At 47.6% G+C, this 16,857-nt stretch overlaps 1 protein-coding gene across 4 annotated transcripts in view; it reads left to right on the forward strand.

Moving 5' to 3' along the window:
- LOC138664289 (oocyte zinc finger protein XlCOF28-like) overlaps positions 1–16,857 on the forward strand; it is a 105,318-nt gene that overhangs the window by 17,236 nt on the left and 71,225 nt on the right. For all 4 annotated transcript variants that reach the window (XM_069750863.1, XM_069750862.1, XM_069750864.1 and 1 more), the window contains exons 6-9: positions 1,355–1,475; positions 8,401–8,550; positions 9,977–10,134; positions 10,279–10,644. In XM_069750863.1, the coding sequence (XP_069606964.1) occupies positions 1,355–1,475; positions 8,401–8,550; positions 9,977–10,134; positions 10,279–10,644 (795 nt within the window). The remainder of the gene's footprint in view (positions 1–1,354; positions 1,476–8,400; positions 8,551–9,976; positions 10,135–10,278; positions 10,645–16,857) is intronic.

The following is a 16,857-nucleotide window of genomic DNA, read 5'->3' on the forward strand; positions in this document are numbered from 1 at the left end:
TCTCATGTGGGGTGCTGTCGTGGCGAAGGGTAAAAAGCCGGATTACGTACCGGTAATGCTCTTTTAATGAGTCCACGACAGCACCCATGTATTACCCTCCCTAAATTATGCACAGCTCTTTCCTTTAAGGTCACAAATAATGGTTGTATAGAGTTAAGAAATTTATGTGACTGAATAAGAATGAATACTAACACTTTTGCGGTTCCCCTTTTTATACTCTGTAACTAAACTGAGGAGGAGAGGGGACCGCCTCCTTTTATTCTGTAGGTTTCCTGTTCCTATGGGCGGATCCCTCTCTCTCATGTGGGGTGCTGTCGTGGACTCATTAAAAGAGCATTACCGGTACGTAATCCGGCTTTTTTTTTTTGGTCGCAGCAACATTGCATTAAAATGCAATAAAGTGCAATCAAAAGATCGTATCAACACCAAAAACTGTATAATTAAAAATGTCAGCTCGGCATGCAAGAAAAATAAGCCCTCACCCAAACCGAGATCACGAAAAATGGAGACGCTACATTTCTTGGGACAATGATGCAAATTTTTTATTTTTTTAAAAATAAACTTTGGATTTTTTTTCACCACTTAGATAAAAAAGAACCTAGACCTGTTAGGTGTCTATGAACTCGTAATGATCGGGAGATTCATAATGGCAGGTCAATTTTAGCATTTGGTCAACATGGTAAAAAAAAAAAAATCCAAAAAACATTTGTGGAATTGAACTTTTTTTTCAATTTCACCGCCCTTGGAATTTTTTTTTCCAGTTTTTGAGTACCTGATATAGTAAAACCAATGGTGTACAACTTGTCCTGCAAAAAAACAAGCCCTCATATGGCTATATTGACAAAAAGCTAAAAAGTTATGGCTCTGGGAAGAAGGGGAGCAAAAAACAGAAATGCAAAAACATGATGGAGCCCTTTTTCGAAGGGGTTAAAAGCGTTTATATTTTTTATTTTTTTTACTGTATTTTGTAGTCCCCTAAGGGGAGTTGAACCTGCATTTGTTCAGTTACTTCTGCTAGGTCCAGCAATACCACAGTATTGCTGTGTATAGTAAAAATCACGGGCTGGTTTTCATAGCAGTACATTCATGACCGGCATGGGTGTCTTCAGCAGACCCCCAGCTGCCATAGTCGCCAATTGACAGCATTTAACAGGTAAACGGAGATGGGCTCCGCTCCACTCAAGGCTGTTAGTTGAAGATGATGGCTAAGTAACACGGCTATCATCTGTCTGGAAAGATGCTGCCTTAGCTTCTGAGCCCGCGTCAAAGTCAAGGAGCCAATATTGGATATAACCGTACGTCCAATGTCGATAAGGGGTTAAAGGAAATTGATTTGATGCTTATGTCTTTTCAGGCGACTAGGATGAAAATTCATATTCGCTCCCACACTGGCGAACGCCCCTTCACCTGCACCCTGTGTTCTTTCGCCTCAACCGATGCCTTCAAACTGAAGAGACATATAAGGACGCACACAGGTCTGTGACAGTGAGTCTTAGGCTATGTTCACACGTTGCGGATTGGGGTGCAGAATTTTCTGCACAAAATCTGCATCTCCTGACAGAAAACGCAGGTGAGGATTTGATGCATATTTTGTGCGGATTTCATGCGTTTTTCTCTATCGCCTTTCATTGGGGGACACAGGAACCATGGGTGTATGCTGCTGCCACTAGGAGGCTGACACTATGCAAATAAAAAAGTTAGCTCCTCCTCTGCAGTGTACACCCCACCGACAGGAAGTAGGATATTCAGTTTAGCTTAGTGTCAGTAGGAGGTGGACACGGGTCTTTCATTAGACCCTTATCTACCTCAATGTGCGTCGTTTCCTTTCAGGTTTTTCCGGAGGGATACAGGGTGAACAGACACACCTGTATTCCCACAAGGCGGACTATGAGTACGGCGTGTACTGCCACCCCGTATCCTCATAGATCCCTCACCAGGACCAAGATCCTAGCACACAAGCGTGCTTAGAAGTCCGGTCCTGCATCCGTCCCCCACCCACTCGCCCACCAGAGCCTGTCGGTTGGAGGAGACGAGGACGTCCATCACAGCTCCGTGGACGTCTCAATCCCTTCAGGTTAGTAACTGCGTGGGGGAGGTTTAGGTGAGTATTCCAAAGTACCTCTGAGTCCTTCCTCAGTTCCAGGGCAATCATTTGGGGGTCGTTTGGGATATTTTTCCAGGCTGCCTTGACTTGGCAGCCGCGCTATGGCGGCCGCGCTGCCCTTTTTCCCCCGGCCGCATTGTGCTCTGGCCTGGTGTGGCGGCCGTATGGCAGCCGCTGCCTCTTTTTCCCTGTGGCCGCACTGTTTTCTGCCCCAGCGCGGCGGCCTTAGGTAGCCGCGCCGATTCCCTCTTACGGCCGCACTATTCTGCTCGCTGGCAGCCGCGCCGCTTTCTACGGCGGCACCGTTTCTTCTGGTGCAGCGGCTTTGCTGGCACCGCGCCGCTTCCTCTCCGGCCACACTGTGCCCTTTTTGCCTCGGCGGCCTTGCAGGCAACCGCGCCGCTTTTCCCGGCACTTTACCCGCCGCCGCGGCCCTTCCCGGCAGCCACCGGCCTCAAATTTAGGCCCCGGCTTCTACCGGGGCCTACTTCCGGCTTCCTCCTCCGGCCACACCGTGCCCTTTTGCCGCGGCGCGGCAGCCTTGCAGGCAACCGCGCCGCTTTTCCCTGCATCCGCACTGTTCCCGCCGCCGCGGCCCTTCTTGGCGGCCACCGGCCTCAAATTTAGGCCCCGGCTTCTTCCGGGGCCTACTTCCGGTGCCGCGTCCCCTCCCACTTCCTCTCTCTCGGGCGGGCTTCTCTCCCGCCCGATTATCACGGCAAGCTCCGCCCACCGCCGCCATCTTGGTGCTCCTGGCCTGGCGGTTAATCCCGCCCACCACTCCCAGGCAGCCACTGATACTTATTTCTGCGCCAGAAACGTTTTTCTTCGCCCATCTTAAGAGCGCAAATTTCTGGCGTTTTCACATCTCCCCACTGGCCTGCAGGCAAGCTACATCGGACAAGAGAGTGCATCAGATGTGTCTGCCTGTTCTCCTAGGGGCTATCATTCCTGAGGAGCACCTTCCAAGTCGTGCAGCCTTCCATCCGGAAACCGCAGCGTCTGCCGTGAGTACCTCTGCACCACAGTTTCTTAATCCCCTGCCAGACCCCCCCCCCCCCCCATTCCCCCCTGTCCCCTACTCTCCAGACATTTCCCTCAGGGGCCCCTTCGGGTTAAATTTAAAGGTTGTCTCTCCCGGCCTTCTACTTTTTCCTGTGCCTTACTGAAACACTTTCAGGGTTCGTCTTGTAACCCCAAGCTTCCCTCAGGCAGGCCCGCAGCAACCCACATTATGTTCACCGCCTAAGATTCCCCTGCTGCTCCGCCTCAGAGCAAAGTCCCCTCCCCAGGCTGGGCCTTCCCTCTGTCAGTAGCGGATCTCACACGGGTGTCCCAGACCCTTGTGTCCGTGCTCGATCAGTTGCCCCTGCAGACTTCCGTAGTAGCCAGCGGGTCCCTAGAAGCTCCGTCCGAGTCTTCCATGCAGGCCGCGAAAGTACCAGACGGGAACGCCGGTCTGAGTTCTCTTCTCGGTCCATCTCGCCCCACGGTCCTTCTCTGTGGTCGACTTCCCCCTGATGCCCTCCCCGGAGTCAGGCGAGGCCTCGGAGGATAATTTGGGGCCGAAGTTGAACCAAATCATAGCATGAGGGATATGGTTCAAAGCTTCATTGGAGCGTCCAATTTGACCTGTGGCATCAAAGATCCCTCTACGGAACCTGCAGATCAGGCGGTTTCGTTTAGACGGTCTAAACTACCTCCCAAGGGATTCGCTCCTCATCCTGACTCGAGGAGTTTCTGGCCAGAGAAAGAGAGAATTCGACCAGACGTTCTCAAGGAGGCAAGCGTCTTGGAGTCTCCTATTTCCTTCCGCCGGATTTCATCGCCAACCGGAACGAGAGGCGATCGAGAACGACCTCTCCCTCTGTGGATCCGCCGACTGCTAGACTTGCCACCAACACAGTCCTCACGCTGTCCGATGGGGCGAATCTGACAGATTCCATCGATAAGATCATGGAATCCTTCGCCATTCGGTTTTCGAAGCTGCCGCATCATCTCTATGCTCGGCTTTCGCTTCCATTTGGGTTTCGAAGTCTTTCCAAAGGGGCTAAACAACTCCGTTGGGGCATTCAAGCCGGAGCTCCACCAGACTGGCTGACGAAGATTGCCACCCAGATTACTCGCTCTGTTTGGCGCAAGGGTCATCAAGAAGTCCCTTACGAGCCTGCCTTTTTCAAGGATCACGTCTTTTCGGTTCCAAGCTGGACTAAATTATCAAGGACACCACTGGTGGCACCAGTTCTCTTCTTAGGCGGCAACTTCGGTCCTTTCAGCCCTCTTTTTCGTCGTTTTCGCGGCATCTGACCCCTTTTTCGCAACAGCAGAGGCCACAGGCGCGTTAAGAGAAGAAGGTATTCTTTGACTCACTCCTTCCTGGCGTTCCCGCTACTCCTAAGGTGGATTCTCCAGGTCCAGGACTGGAAATTCCACCTAGGCAGGACCCACGACTAGGCCCCAGCCCGTTTCCTAGGCTGGGCAGCCGTTCTCCTGTTACCCAGGGACGTCTTTGTCTCCTCAACAGAGAACGCATGGGCCAGGGAACTTGTATCCTCTGGAGACAAAATAGATTAATTTCACGGTCCTCGGATCGTTTTCTCTAATCCCAACCTCCAAGAGACCCCGTTCTAGTCCTGGGTTTCTTTACAGCCATTGTTTCCCTCCTTAAATCCGGGGTAACATTCCCGTCCCTGAACAGGAACGGTTCACAGGCTTCTCTTCGAACCTATTTGTACTGAAAGAGGACGACAAGGTTCGTCCCAGTCCGGATCTCAAATTGCTGAACAGGAAGTTTCGTCTGAGACTCTTCAGGATGATATTCCGTCGTTCAGTAATCACTTCCATGGAGGCTCAGGAATTTCGGTTTCAGGCCCCCGAAAGTCTATCCCTCTTCCCCGACACTCTAGCCGTTGCGGTGGCTCGTCAACAGGAAGAAGTTCCGTCTTGTTGCTCCAGGGTTCTCGGCTCCCCTCCTTTCTGATGGACCATAAAGGTCCTAAGGAGGTTGGTTGCAACATCGGAAGCAATTTTTCCCTTCGCCCGTTTCATTCAAGACTTCTTCAGCAGGCTATTCTATCACAGGAGGACAGGTCCGTCTTCTCCCTGCATCGTCCGATCCGTCTTTCTACCGGGACCAAACGGTTCCTCCACTGGTGGCCGAGGTCTCTGCTCTTATCCCAGAGCACATCCTTCACAGCATATCCTTCCTTCCAGTTTCCTGGCAGGTGGTGACGACGGTCGCCAGCCTTCTCGGCGGAGGCGTGGGGCTTTGTCACCTGTTCTTTTCATGGTTGTTGGTCGGCACAGGAGTCCTCTCTGCCGATCAATGTCCTCGAGTTCCGGATCTTCCTTCTGTCTTTCCCTCACTGGGTAAGGATTCTCAGCAGCCTGCCAATTCGAATCCAGACAGACAATGACACAGCAGTCGCATATGTCAACCACCAGGGGTGGACGCGGAGTTCTCTGGCCCTGGCTGAGATTCCAGGATCCTCTTTTAGACAGAGGCAACGGTCCTGGTGAGATCCTCAGTGCAGGTCCCCGGCGTGGACATTTTGGCCGCCGTCTTCCTCGGCTGCGAGGGCCTCGCGGCAGGAGATGGTCCTTCAGGAGGTCTCTTATCGGATTGCTCTTCGTTGGGGGACTCCAGAGGTGGTCCTCACGGCGTCCCGATTGAGCAGGAAGGTCCCTCGGGTCGTCCCAAGGTCCCGCGATTCTCTCGCAGTGGTGTTGACATTTTGGCCATTCCTTGGTCGCAGTTCCTGCTCCCCTATCTGTTCCCACCCTTTCCCTTGCTTTCCAAGCTGTTGAAAAAGATCAAGGCGGGATGGGTGCCCGTAATTCTGATCGTCCCGGATTGGCCCAGGAGGTCTTGGTTTGCAGACATCGTCAATCTTCTCGCTGACACCCCTGGTGCCTTCCAAACAGACCCGATCTGCTGTCTCAGGGTCCGATCTTCCACCCGAATTACCGGTCGCTCAGTTTAACGGCGTGGCTGTGGACTCCACAGTTTTAAGAGCGTCCGGCCTTTCGACCCGGATGAGTCACACTATAATCCAGGCTAGGAAGCCTTCGTCTTCTTCCAGGATCTACTATCGTACCTGGAAGGCTTACTTTCGTTGATGCGAGTCCAACCGCTTTTCACCTATGTCCTTTTTCCCTGCCTTCCATTTGGTTTTCCTTCAGGCAGGACTGGATTCGGGCTTCGCTCTCAGTTCCCTAAAGGGCCAGGTTCCTGCGCTCTTCTTCCCTTTAAGAAGACTATCTTCTCAGCCACAGGTTAAGACCTTCCTTCAAGGAGTAGTCCACGCTGTCCCTCCGTTCAGGGCCTCTGTGGATTCATGGGATTTAAAGGTTGTGTTGGTTGTTCTTAGGGGTTCCCCCTTTGAGCCTCTCAGGGAGTTTTCCCTGTCAGTTTTTTCTCGGAAGGTGGCTTTTCTCAGGTCCATCTCTTCGATCCGCCGTGTTTTTGAGTTGACGGCCATTTCCTGCCGACCTCCTTTCTTGATTTTTTTCCACCAGGATAAGGTGGTCCCAGGCCTCTGCCTTCCTTCCTTTCTCGAGGTGGTTTTCATCTTTCCACCTCAACGAGGACTTCGTTCTACCTTCCTTGTCCAGCTCCGGCTCATCCTCTGGAGCGATCGTTGAACAGGCTGGACCTCGTCACGGCAGTAAGGATCTCCCTGGCTAGCACGGCCGCTTTCCGAAAGATGGAATCTCTTTTCGCCATCACTGATGGCGTGCGTAGAGGCCTGCCGGCTTCCAAGGCGACGATTGCTCGCTCGATCAGAATGGCAATTTTGGAAGCTTACCGGGTCAAGCACAGAGGGCCCCCTCCTGAGATGAAGGCTCACTCTACCCGGGCAGTCGGCGCTTCCAGTGCGGTACGTCACAGGGCTTTCGCCGACGGCTTTGCAAAGCGGCAACCTGGTCTTCCATCCACACGTTTCGCCGAACTACGGCGGACTCCAGCCTGGGCAGAAGGATCCTGCAGGCGGCAGTGGTGAGTCCTCGGACCTGATGGAAGTCTGTTTTTTCCCACCCCAGGGACTGCTTTGGGACGTCCCATGGTTCCTGTGTCCCCCAATGAAAGGCGATAGAGAAAACAGGATTTTTGGTTGCTTACCGTAAAATCTGTTTCTCGGAGCCTTCATTGGGGGACACAGCACCCTCCCAAGTTGAACAGCTCTGTTTACTGTCTACGTTTGAGTTCTTTGAACACTCTGTGTGTTTGAAGCTGTTAATCTGTGAAGCGCCGTGGATTTTGTCAGCGCTATATAAAGTTTATTATTATTATATTATTCTTTCTCTTTTACACGTTGCTTCTCCTACTGCTTTCTCACTAAGTGAATATCTTTCTTCCTGTCGGTGGGGTGTACACTGCAGAGGAGGAGCTAACTTTTTTATTTGCATAGTGTCAGCCTCCTAGTGGCAGCAGCATACACCCATGGTTCCTGTGTCCCCCAATGAAGGCTCCGAGAAACAGATTTTACGGTAAGCAACCAAAAATCCTGTTTTTACCCCTGCAGATTTCTATAATGGAAGGGAGCAGAAACGCTGCAGATCCGCACAAAAGAAGTGACATGCTACTTCTTTTGATCCGCAGCATTTTTCATGCGGATTTTTCCGCACCATTAACACAGCTTTTTTTTTTCCTATTAATTTACATTGTACTGTAAATCACTTTGCGGATCTGCAGTGTTTCTGCGCGGAAAAAAAACGCTGCGGATCCGCAGTAAATCCTCATCATGTGCACATAGCGTTACAAGAGTTTACGAAAAAAAAAGTTTAAACCCACATTTCAAGATCACATCTCCATGTACCATTTTAGTAAGTGGAACAGAATGCAAAGTAGACCTTAGTAAGCCCAAGATCGTGGTAGGACCGCATTCTTGTGGTACGCGATCAAAACCCTCTCTGTAAAGAGGGCTTCAAATAAACTTTTTCCTATTTCTTCAGACCCAAAGACCACATCAAGGAAGGGCATAGGGAGCCTATTTTGCCCATAAAAGCCCAGCCTAGATCCATTCCTTTAAGTATTTGCAGGGTAGTGAGATAAGGGCATTGCTCCTAGAAAGTCCTTGTGATCTGTTATCACATACATTTGCTGCTTGTACTACATATGGTAACTCCAGCTTTTGTAAAGTTATGGAGAAACCATTCTTTTAACATGACATAAAAATGTCAGTCACAGCGATGGCAGAAACAGTTGTACGCACTTATCGTACAGCTCTAGATTTCCCTTTTTAGTTGCAGCGTAGCAGGACTTGGTATGAAAAAAATATATTGCTTTCTTTCAGGTGAGAAGCCATACGTGTGCAGCTTCTGTCAGGCCACGTTTACACAAAGAAACAGTATGAAGATGCATATTTTAAGGAAACATACAGAAAATGTACCCAAAGAACATTGTCCCATCTGCAACGCTGCCCTGTTTGGCAAAAATGACGTACGTAAGTACATTCACCAGCTGTCAGCATTTGTCAGGGCTCTTGTTTTCATCAGCAAAATATTACATTACATAGAGTACAGCTTTTCATAAGGTCGGCTCCATATTGAGCTATCATGTATGTATTGTGACACAAGTTATCGTGATATCAGGCCTCCTGATGCGCCTAAGCAGGCAAAACGCCATATATTTATATGGCGAATGATGAATGACAGATGTTCAAGTGACAGATGAGTATCGATGGTTTCCATATATGACCTTACTGGCTATTGTGTACCTATATCGGGGAGGTGTTTATATATAGGAGATACCCCCTGATGGTTAATGTGTCTGAATGAGGGAAGGGCAACCCCCGGACTGAGAATATTTAAAGACACAAATGAAATGATTATGGAAATCTAGGTGGGGCATATTAAACTGTACATCCAGGTGGAGGTTGGTTATATACGGTATATTCAATACCGACCACATCTTTTGGATGAGTATGCTCCACTGTTAACATACTTTAATTACATATCTAATACACCGCATATCGCCTTTTTGTGTTCATGTTTTCTTTTTATATTTTGGGGGTCTAGTTTTTCCTTAGCACAGTACCACCTATGTATAGCAGCAGGGGTTCCTCTAGTCTATGGGTAGAGGATCTCACTAGTGGCTGCAGGGCATATTAGGACCTTTAGGGTTAGCCATCGTGGAGCAGGGGCGCCACAACGCTCCCCCCCCTAGGGCGTCTACCTCCGCAGCTAGGTAGGGGCAATTTTAGGTGCCGTATCTAGGGATTTCTAGGACCACCCATAAGGATATTGGGTTGAGCACATTCCTTTTGGTTTTTTGATTGTCACTACGGGTGGGCTAGTTTGCCTTGGTTTTAACAATAAGTGTTTTTAGATGTAGGGTATTTATATGATATTGTCGGCTCCATATTGATAACAGGGAGCAGTAGCTTATGCGCCAGAGTACAAGTCTCTTGTATGAAACAACCGCAACAACCAAGACCTGGAATGCCAAAAGGAGTAGATCCACACAGAAAATAGATATAAAATAGCCTTTATTACAGTGAGTGGCAAAAAAGTTATATATACATAAAAATTACATTAAAAAATACAAAGGCTATTTTATATCTATTTTCTGTGTGGATCTACTCCTTTTGGCATTCCAGGTCTTGGTTGTTGCGGTTGTTTCATACTCTAGTGTTCAGTCACTACTTCCTCACAGAGCACTGATACACAATATATATCTTTTTTATATTCTTTTAAATCTATATTATTATTGTTTTATTCTTTATTGGTGCATCTGTGTGTTCTAACAAGTCTCTTGTATGTAGACTTTCTTTTTTGGATTCTTATACAGTTTTCAAATATTTTTTTTTTTTCCTTTATGGATTATTGGGAAACCACTTTTTAACTCCATGTTATAAACACTTTTTGCAGAGGTTCATATTCGCAAGCAGCACTCCTACCTGGAGACCCCGTTAAAGTGTCGCTTCTGCCCAGAGACCTTCCACGAGCGTTACATCTTCCGGCAGCATCAGCAGAGTCACAGGAATAAGAGACAAGAAAACCGAGCTGGAAAGGCCAGGGACAGGAAGGTGAGGTTCTAAATGGAGGCTGATTACTATATCCTATGGTCACTGATATTTAGAATGTATAGAATCATTTTTCTTTTTTTTTTTTTTTTTTCAATGTTTACATTGTTCTTGAATTGTGCAACTCTAATTTTGGTTTTCCACTAGGGAGATGCCAGCATGGATGAGCAAGATGCAGAGACCGCGGCAAAAGAAAATTGTTTAACATGGAATATTCTCCCCGGCAGTGAGGAGACACAGATGTTTGTCAGTCTTGATGGGAACGAGCAGCCTCGCACTGTGACAGAGCTGCACAGCATCCCCATGCAAGCAGAGGATGGAAGCATTGTACAGGCGCTGGTGGTGCAGAGTACTGAGCAGTTGGACACTGCAGAACTTCATGCTCAAGTGTTTGAGCTGCAGGATCTGGGGGACGTTCTGCAGCCACTAATGGAACAGCACTCCACATCCGACTCTATCGTTATTGCTGTCAATGGCACCTTGGATCAATCTATACTGGCTGAACCAGAACAGGTATGTTAAGGGATGCTGAACAGGTCATCTTGAGATATGTCCTAACTGTAAAGCTCTGTTTATAGCGGAAGCCACAGATGACCAGTATAGTCAGTGCCTGACGACTAGATTGACTTGTAAAGGGGTTGTCCACCTTTGGGGACAATTTTTTTTTTTTTTAATTATTAATTTCATTCATTTGGAGATAAATCTCAATTTTGCAATTGGGTTTCAGTAAAAATGTTGCCCTCTTTGCCTTCTATGGCTGCGGAATAAGAATCCTTCAGGGAGCTCATTCTAGGCGCTCAGTCAGACCGCCGTATTACTCAAACGCATCACAGTCCTCGGACTGGCCTAGACAGCATGTATTTCTATGCACCTGTCACGCTTGGGTCAGGAGAGCTGATGGTCAGTCCAAGGATTATAATACAATCCTCTTGCGAGTAATACGGCTATCTGGCTGCACCCTAATAGTGCGACAGGGAGTTTGTAACTTTCATCTTTCTTTTTCAGAGCTCTTCTCAGGTGATTTATAACCACAGGCCTCATCAAATTTGAATCAGCCTGTAAAACCAATTGGTGCAATTTTATTTAATGAAACCAATTTATAAAAAATAAGTTTTAGCCTCCAAAACAAGCATTTAAGTATAAAATAAAGTATAACCTGTCTTTCAAGGTGGACAATGCCTTTAATGAAGTCAAACAGGTTCTGGGTGGTGTTTATGGTGTAGGGAGGAAATATATCACTGCACGCACCTGCGGGGTGGTCCGGTCCGAGGGGTGTTGCTCTTCTTGGTCTGGCGCCGCCCTCCTGCTTGCTTCATGCGGATGACACGTCGCTGCATCATCCACACAGTTTCCTCGGTACGGCGCTCCTACGCAGGCATACTTATCTGTCCTGTTGAGGACAGAGCAAAGTACTGCAGTGCGCAGGTGCCAGGGCTCTTTGACCTTTTCCAGAACCTGCGTACTGCAGTACTTTGCTCTGACCTCAACCGGGCAGATAAGTATGCCTGCGCAGGAGCGCCGTACTGAGGAGACTGTGTGGATGATTCAACGACGTGTCGTCCACATGAAGCAAGCAGGAGGACGGTGCCAGACCAAGAAGAGCAGCGAAGCGTCATCCACACAAAGCAAGCAGGAGGATGGCATTGCAAGCAGATGGGGGGGGGCACCAGACCATGAAAAGCGACACCCCTCGTACCGGACTGCCCCGCAGGTGAGTGTAATAAGTTATTATTCTTCTCTTACAAGTCGGGTTGGGCGCATATATACAGAATTATAGAATGCTGTATATAAGCCCTGAAAGGTAATGGCCGTAACTCATATCGGCCAAAACTGCTGACAGGTTCACTTTAATTTGAATAATAATAAATGAAATCACTCAATTTATCGTGATGTACTGGAAAATGGGGAAAAAATTCCAAGTGCCATGAAACTGCAAAAAAACCCCTTCAATTTGTTTTTTTTTTTTTTTATATTTACCATGTTTACTATATGGTAAAACTGACTTGATAATATGATTATCCAGGCCAGTACAATTGGGCATAGGTTTTTTTTTTTTTATTTTTTTTTTAAATCAGTTAGTGAGAAAGCAGTAGGAGAAGCAACAGGTATACAACAATCATAACTTTTTTTTTTTTTAATAAATTCTTTATTTAGTAATAAACATAAAAGCAGTTACAAATATCTTATTATATTGTAAGAGAAAACCATAAGAATAAAGAAGAAAATTGGGAGGGGGGAAAGGGGAGCAGGTAGGTATAGAGTAGGGGAGAATGGAGGGTGGGGCGGGGAGAGAGGGAATAGGGGGAAAAACTAGGGGGGGAAGATTGAACAATTTTAACATGAAATGTTACTCAACATAGAGTCTTAGCCAAAAACAAATACAGTTTGTGATAGTACATCCAGTCATAACTCTTAACCACAGGGGCATACCTTAAGCAGCGAAATTATATTAAGTTTATCCGCTCGCTCTTAGCTCTTTCCAGGGAGCCCAAATTTTTACATACAGGTCATGATTGTTCATTTCCCAACTGGATAATTCTTCAAGCCTAGAGATTTGGTCCACTTTGGAAAACCACTCAGAAGCATCTTTCCAATGTAAAGTGATTAAGGCTACGTTCACATTAGCGTTGCGCCGCCGTGCGTCGGCGACGCAACGCGCGACGCACGCTCAAACGCGCGCAAAAACGCGCGCGTTTTGCGACGCGTGCGTCGTTTTCCGACGAAAATCGGACGCACAGAAAATGCTACATGTAGCGTTTTCTTGCGTCCGACGCTAGCGTCGGAAACGACGCACGTGGCGAAAAACGCCACCAAAACGACGCACGCGTCCCCTATGTTAAACATAGGGGCGCGTCGCCGCTGCGTCGCCGGCGCAACAGCGACGCACATTGGCGGAACGCCAATGTGAACGTAGCCTAAGTGCTTTGCAGCACTTATTAGTAACGGTAAAAGTCTATGTTTCTTGGGTTTGAAATTAATAGATGGGCAGGAAAGTAGGACCTCAGCAGCCTGGAGGTTGGTTTTAATCAAGTTAAATTTCTTAAGAGTCTTACCTATTTCTTCCCAAAACGTTTTTAGTTTAGGGCATTCCCAGAATATATGGGTGTGATGGACCAATGGGTCATGGCAACGCCAACAGGAGCTGTCATCCAACAGACCTAAATCAAATAATTTGGCTGGAGTTAGGTGCCATCTGGTCAGAGTTTTGTATGAATTTTCTTGGAGTAAAATGCATCGGGAAAATCCCCGTGCAAAAGCTAAAATTTTTGACGTTTGTGTCTCTGTAAAAACAGCACCCATCTCCAGCTCCCAGGAGTGATACGCAAGATGCTCTTCATTTCGGGATGAGGGATTTTAGCCATTATCTCGAGCCATGACCAAGTGGAACCATGGGGAAACTTTTTTTTTTTGAAGTTAAGAAGCGTACGTCTAAAATGTTGGATTTGTAGAAAGTTTTTGGGATGCGCCAAGGAATCAAGGGGCCAAGTTCCTTTATATAAGATTCTGCCATTATAGAAGTTTTTCAAAGGTTCTTTAGGAAGGGAGGACCACAATCTGTAAGGGTCTCTATAGTTCGGGTCTAGTAAGTATGGTATGGAGCAAATCGGAGCAAACATAGAGGGAAAGGAGTCCGATGGAAGATCCTTGTTTAAGGAGCGTCTAACTTTGAGTGTTGTTAGGGACACATCGTCCAATCTGAGCTCACTGGGGGTTTGGCCAGCGACAAGAGGCAAGGTATTCCCTTCGGTCCTAACAAAACGAAATCTATACTGTCATTGTTATTTCCCTCAAAGCTAGCTATTATTTTAAGCCATCTACATATGTGAACTGCTCGGAAATAAAGGGCAGGGTCAGGCAATCTCAAACCACCAGTAAGAGTTGAGCGAGAGATAAATTGGTATGTGATTCTGGCTGGTTTCTGTTTCCAGATAAATTTGGAAATTAACGATTTTAAATTTCTAAAGTAGGATTGTGGGATGTTAATCGGGACCATGCTTAATGTATATAAAATAACTGGCATGATGTACGTCTTGAAGATGTTAATACATCCCATCCAAGACAATGCGGGCAAATTATACAATTTTAACAGGCCCTGCACTTTTTTTAAATAGAGCAGAGTAATTTGCTTGAAAAAGGTGGCTGGGGTTCTTTGTAATCTCAATACCAAGATATTTTATGGAATTTGTGGCCCATGAGAAGGGACAAAGTGAGTATAACTCAGTCAGACATGTGTGGGGGAGAGAAATATTCAAAGCTACAGATTTTGTAGTATTAATTTTAAAGTTGGATAAATGCCCAAATTGTAGTAATATGTCTAAAATTGCTGGGAAGGCCTGGGAAGGGTTAGTGATCCAAAAAAAGCAAATCGTCAGCAAAGGCCAAAGTTTTTAGTTCTATTGAGCCAATTTTTAAACCTCTAACCGATGTACCGTATATACTCGAGTATAAGCCGACCCCCCTAATTTTGCCACAAAAAACTGGGAAAACTTATTGACTCGAGTATAAGCCTAGGGTGGAAATGTAGCATTTACCGGTGAATTTCAAAAATAAAAATAGATCATTATTTCCCCATAGCTGTGCCATATAGTGCTCTGCACCGTTCATATTGCCCCATAGATGCTGCACAGATGCCCCATATAGTGCTGTGTGCCGTTCATACTGCCCCATAGATGCTGCACAGATGCCCCATATAGTGCTGTGTGCCGTTCATACTGCCCCCATATAGTGCTGTGTGCCGTTCATACTGCCCCCATATAGTGCTGTGTGCCGTTCATACTGCCCCCATATAGTGCTGTGTGCCGTTCATACTGCCCCCATATAGTGCTGTGCCGTTCATACTGCCCCCATATAGTGCTGTGTGCCGTTCATACTGCCCCCATATAGTGCTGTGTGCCGTTCATACTGCCCCCATATAGTGCTGTGTGCCGTTCATACTGCCCCCATATAGTGCTGTGTGCCGTTCATACTGCCCCCATATAGTGCTGTGTGCCGTTCATACTGCCCCCATATAGTGCTGTGTGCCGTTCATACTGTCCCCATATAGTGCTGTGTGCCGTTCATACTGCCCCCATATAGTGCTGTGTGCCGTTCATACTGCCCCCATATAGTGCTGTGTGCCGTTCATACTGCCCCCATATAGTGCTGTGTGCCGTTCATACTGCCCCCATATAGTGCTGTGTGCCGTTCATACTGCCCCCATAGATGCTGCACATAAATCTGTGCTGCCGCTGCTGCTGCTGCAATAAAAAAAAAAAAACACATACTCACCTCCCTTGATTGCAGCTCCCAGCGTCCGGTCCCGGCGCCTCCATCTTCCCGGCGTCTCTGCTCTGACTGATCAGGCAGAGGGCGCCGCGCACACTATATGCGTCATCGCGCCCTCTGCCTGAACAGTCAGAGCGCAGACGCCGGGAAGATGGAGGCGCCGGGAAGATGGAGCGACGCCCGGCGGCTGGAACGCGGACAGGTGAATATAACATACTTACCTAGTCTGTTATGGCTGGCAATCAGGCAACACAGCGTGCAGTAATCAGCGCACATACAGAGATCTGGCAATAACCAAAAACAATAGGACGAGCTCTGAGACGTGGAATCTCTGTAGACTGCAGTACCTGATCTATCCTCACACAACTATAAGCAGCAGTGGATTGCGCCTAACAACTACCTATGCAACTCGGCACTGCCTGAGGAGCTGACTAGCCTGAAGATAGAAATACAAGCCTGACTTACCTCAGAGAAATACCCCAAAGGAATAGGCAGCCCCCCACATATAATGACTGTTAGCAAGATGAAAAGACAAACGTAGGAATGAAATAGATTCAGCAAAGTGAGGCCCGATATTCTAGACAGAGCGAGGATAGCAAAGAGAACTATGCAGTCTACAAAAAACCCTAAAACGAAAACCACGCAAAGGGGCAAAAAGACCTACCGTGCCGAACTAACAGCACGGCGGTGCACCTCTCTGCTTCTCAGAGCTTCCAGCAAAAGACAATAGCAAGCTGGACAGAAAAAAACAGAAAACAAACTAGAAGCACTTATCTAGCAGAGCAGCAGGCCCAAGGAAAGATGCAGTAGCTCAGATCCAACACTGGAACATTGACAAGGAGCAAGGAAGACAAACTCAGGTGGAGCTAAATAGCAAGGCAGCCAACGAGCTCACCAAAACACCTGAGGGAGGAAGCCCAGAGACTGCAATACCACTTGTGACCACAGAAGTGAACTCAGCCACAGAATTCACAACAGTACCCCCCCCTTGAGGAGGGGTCACCGAACCCTCACCAGAACCCCCAGGCCGACCAGGATGAGCCACATGAAAGGCACGAACAAGATCTGGGGCATGGACATCAGAGGCAAAAACCCAGGAATTATCTTCCTGAGCATAACCCTTCCATTTGACCAGATACTGGAGTTTCCGTCTAGAGACACGAGAATCCAAAATCTTCTCCACAATATACTCCAATTCCCCCTCCACCAAAACAGGGGCAGGAGGCTCCACAGATGGAACCATAGGTGCCACGTATCTCCTCAACAACGACCTATGGAATACATTATGTATGGAAAAGGAGTCTGGGAGGGTCAGACGAAAAGACACCGGATTGAGAATCTCAGAAATCCTATACGGACCAATAAAACGAGGTTTAAATTTAGGAGAGGAAACCTTCATAGGAATATGACGAGAAGATAACCAAACCAAATCCCCAACACGAAGTCGGGGTCCCACACGGC

Source organism: Ranitomeya imitator, chromosome 2 (assembly GCF_032444005.1).
Source record: "Ranitomeya imitator isolate aRanImi1 chromosome 2, aRanImi1.pri, whole genome shotgun sequence".
In the NCBI taxonomy this organism is placed as follows: domain Eukaryota; kingdom Metazoa; phylum Chordata; class Amphibia; order Anura; family Dendrobatidae; genus Ranitomeya; species Ranitomeya imitator.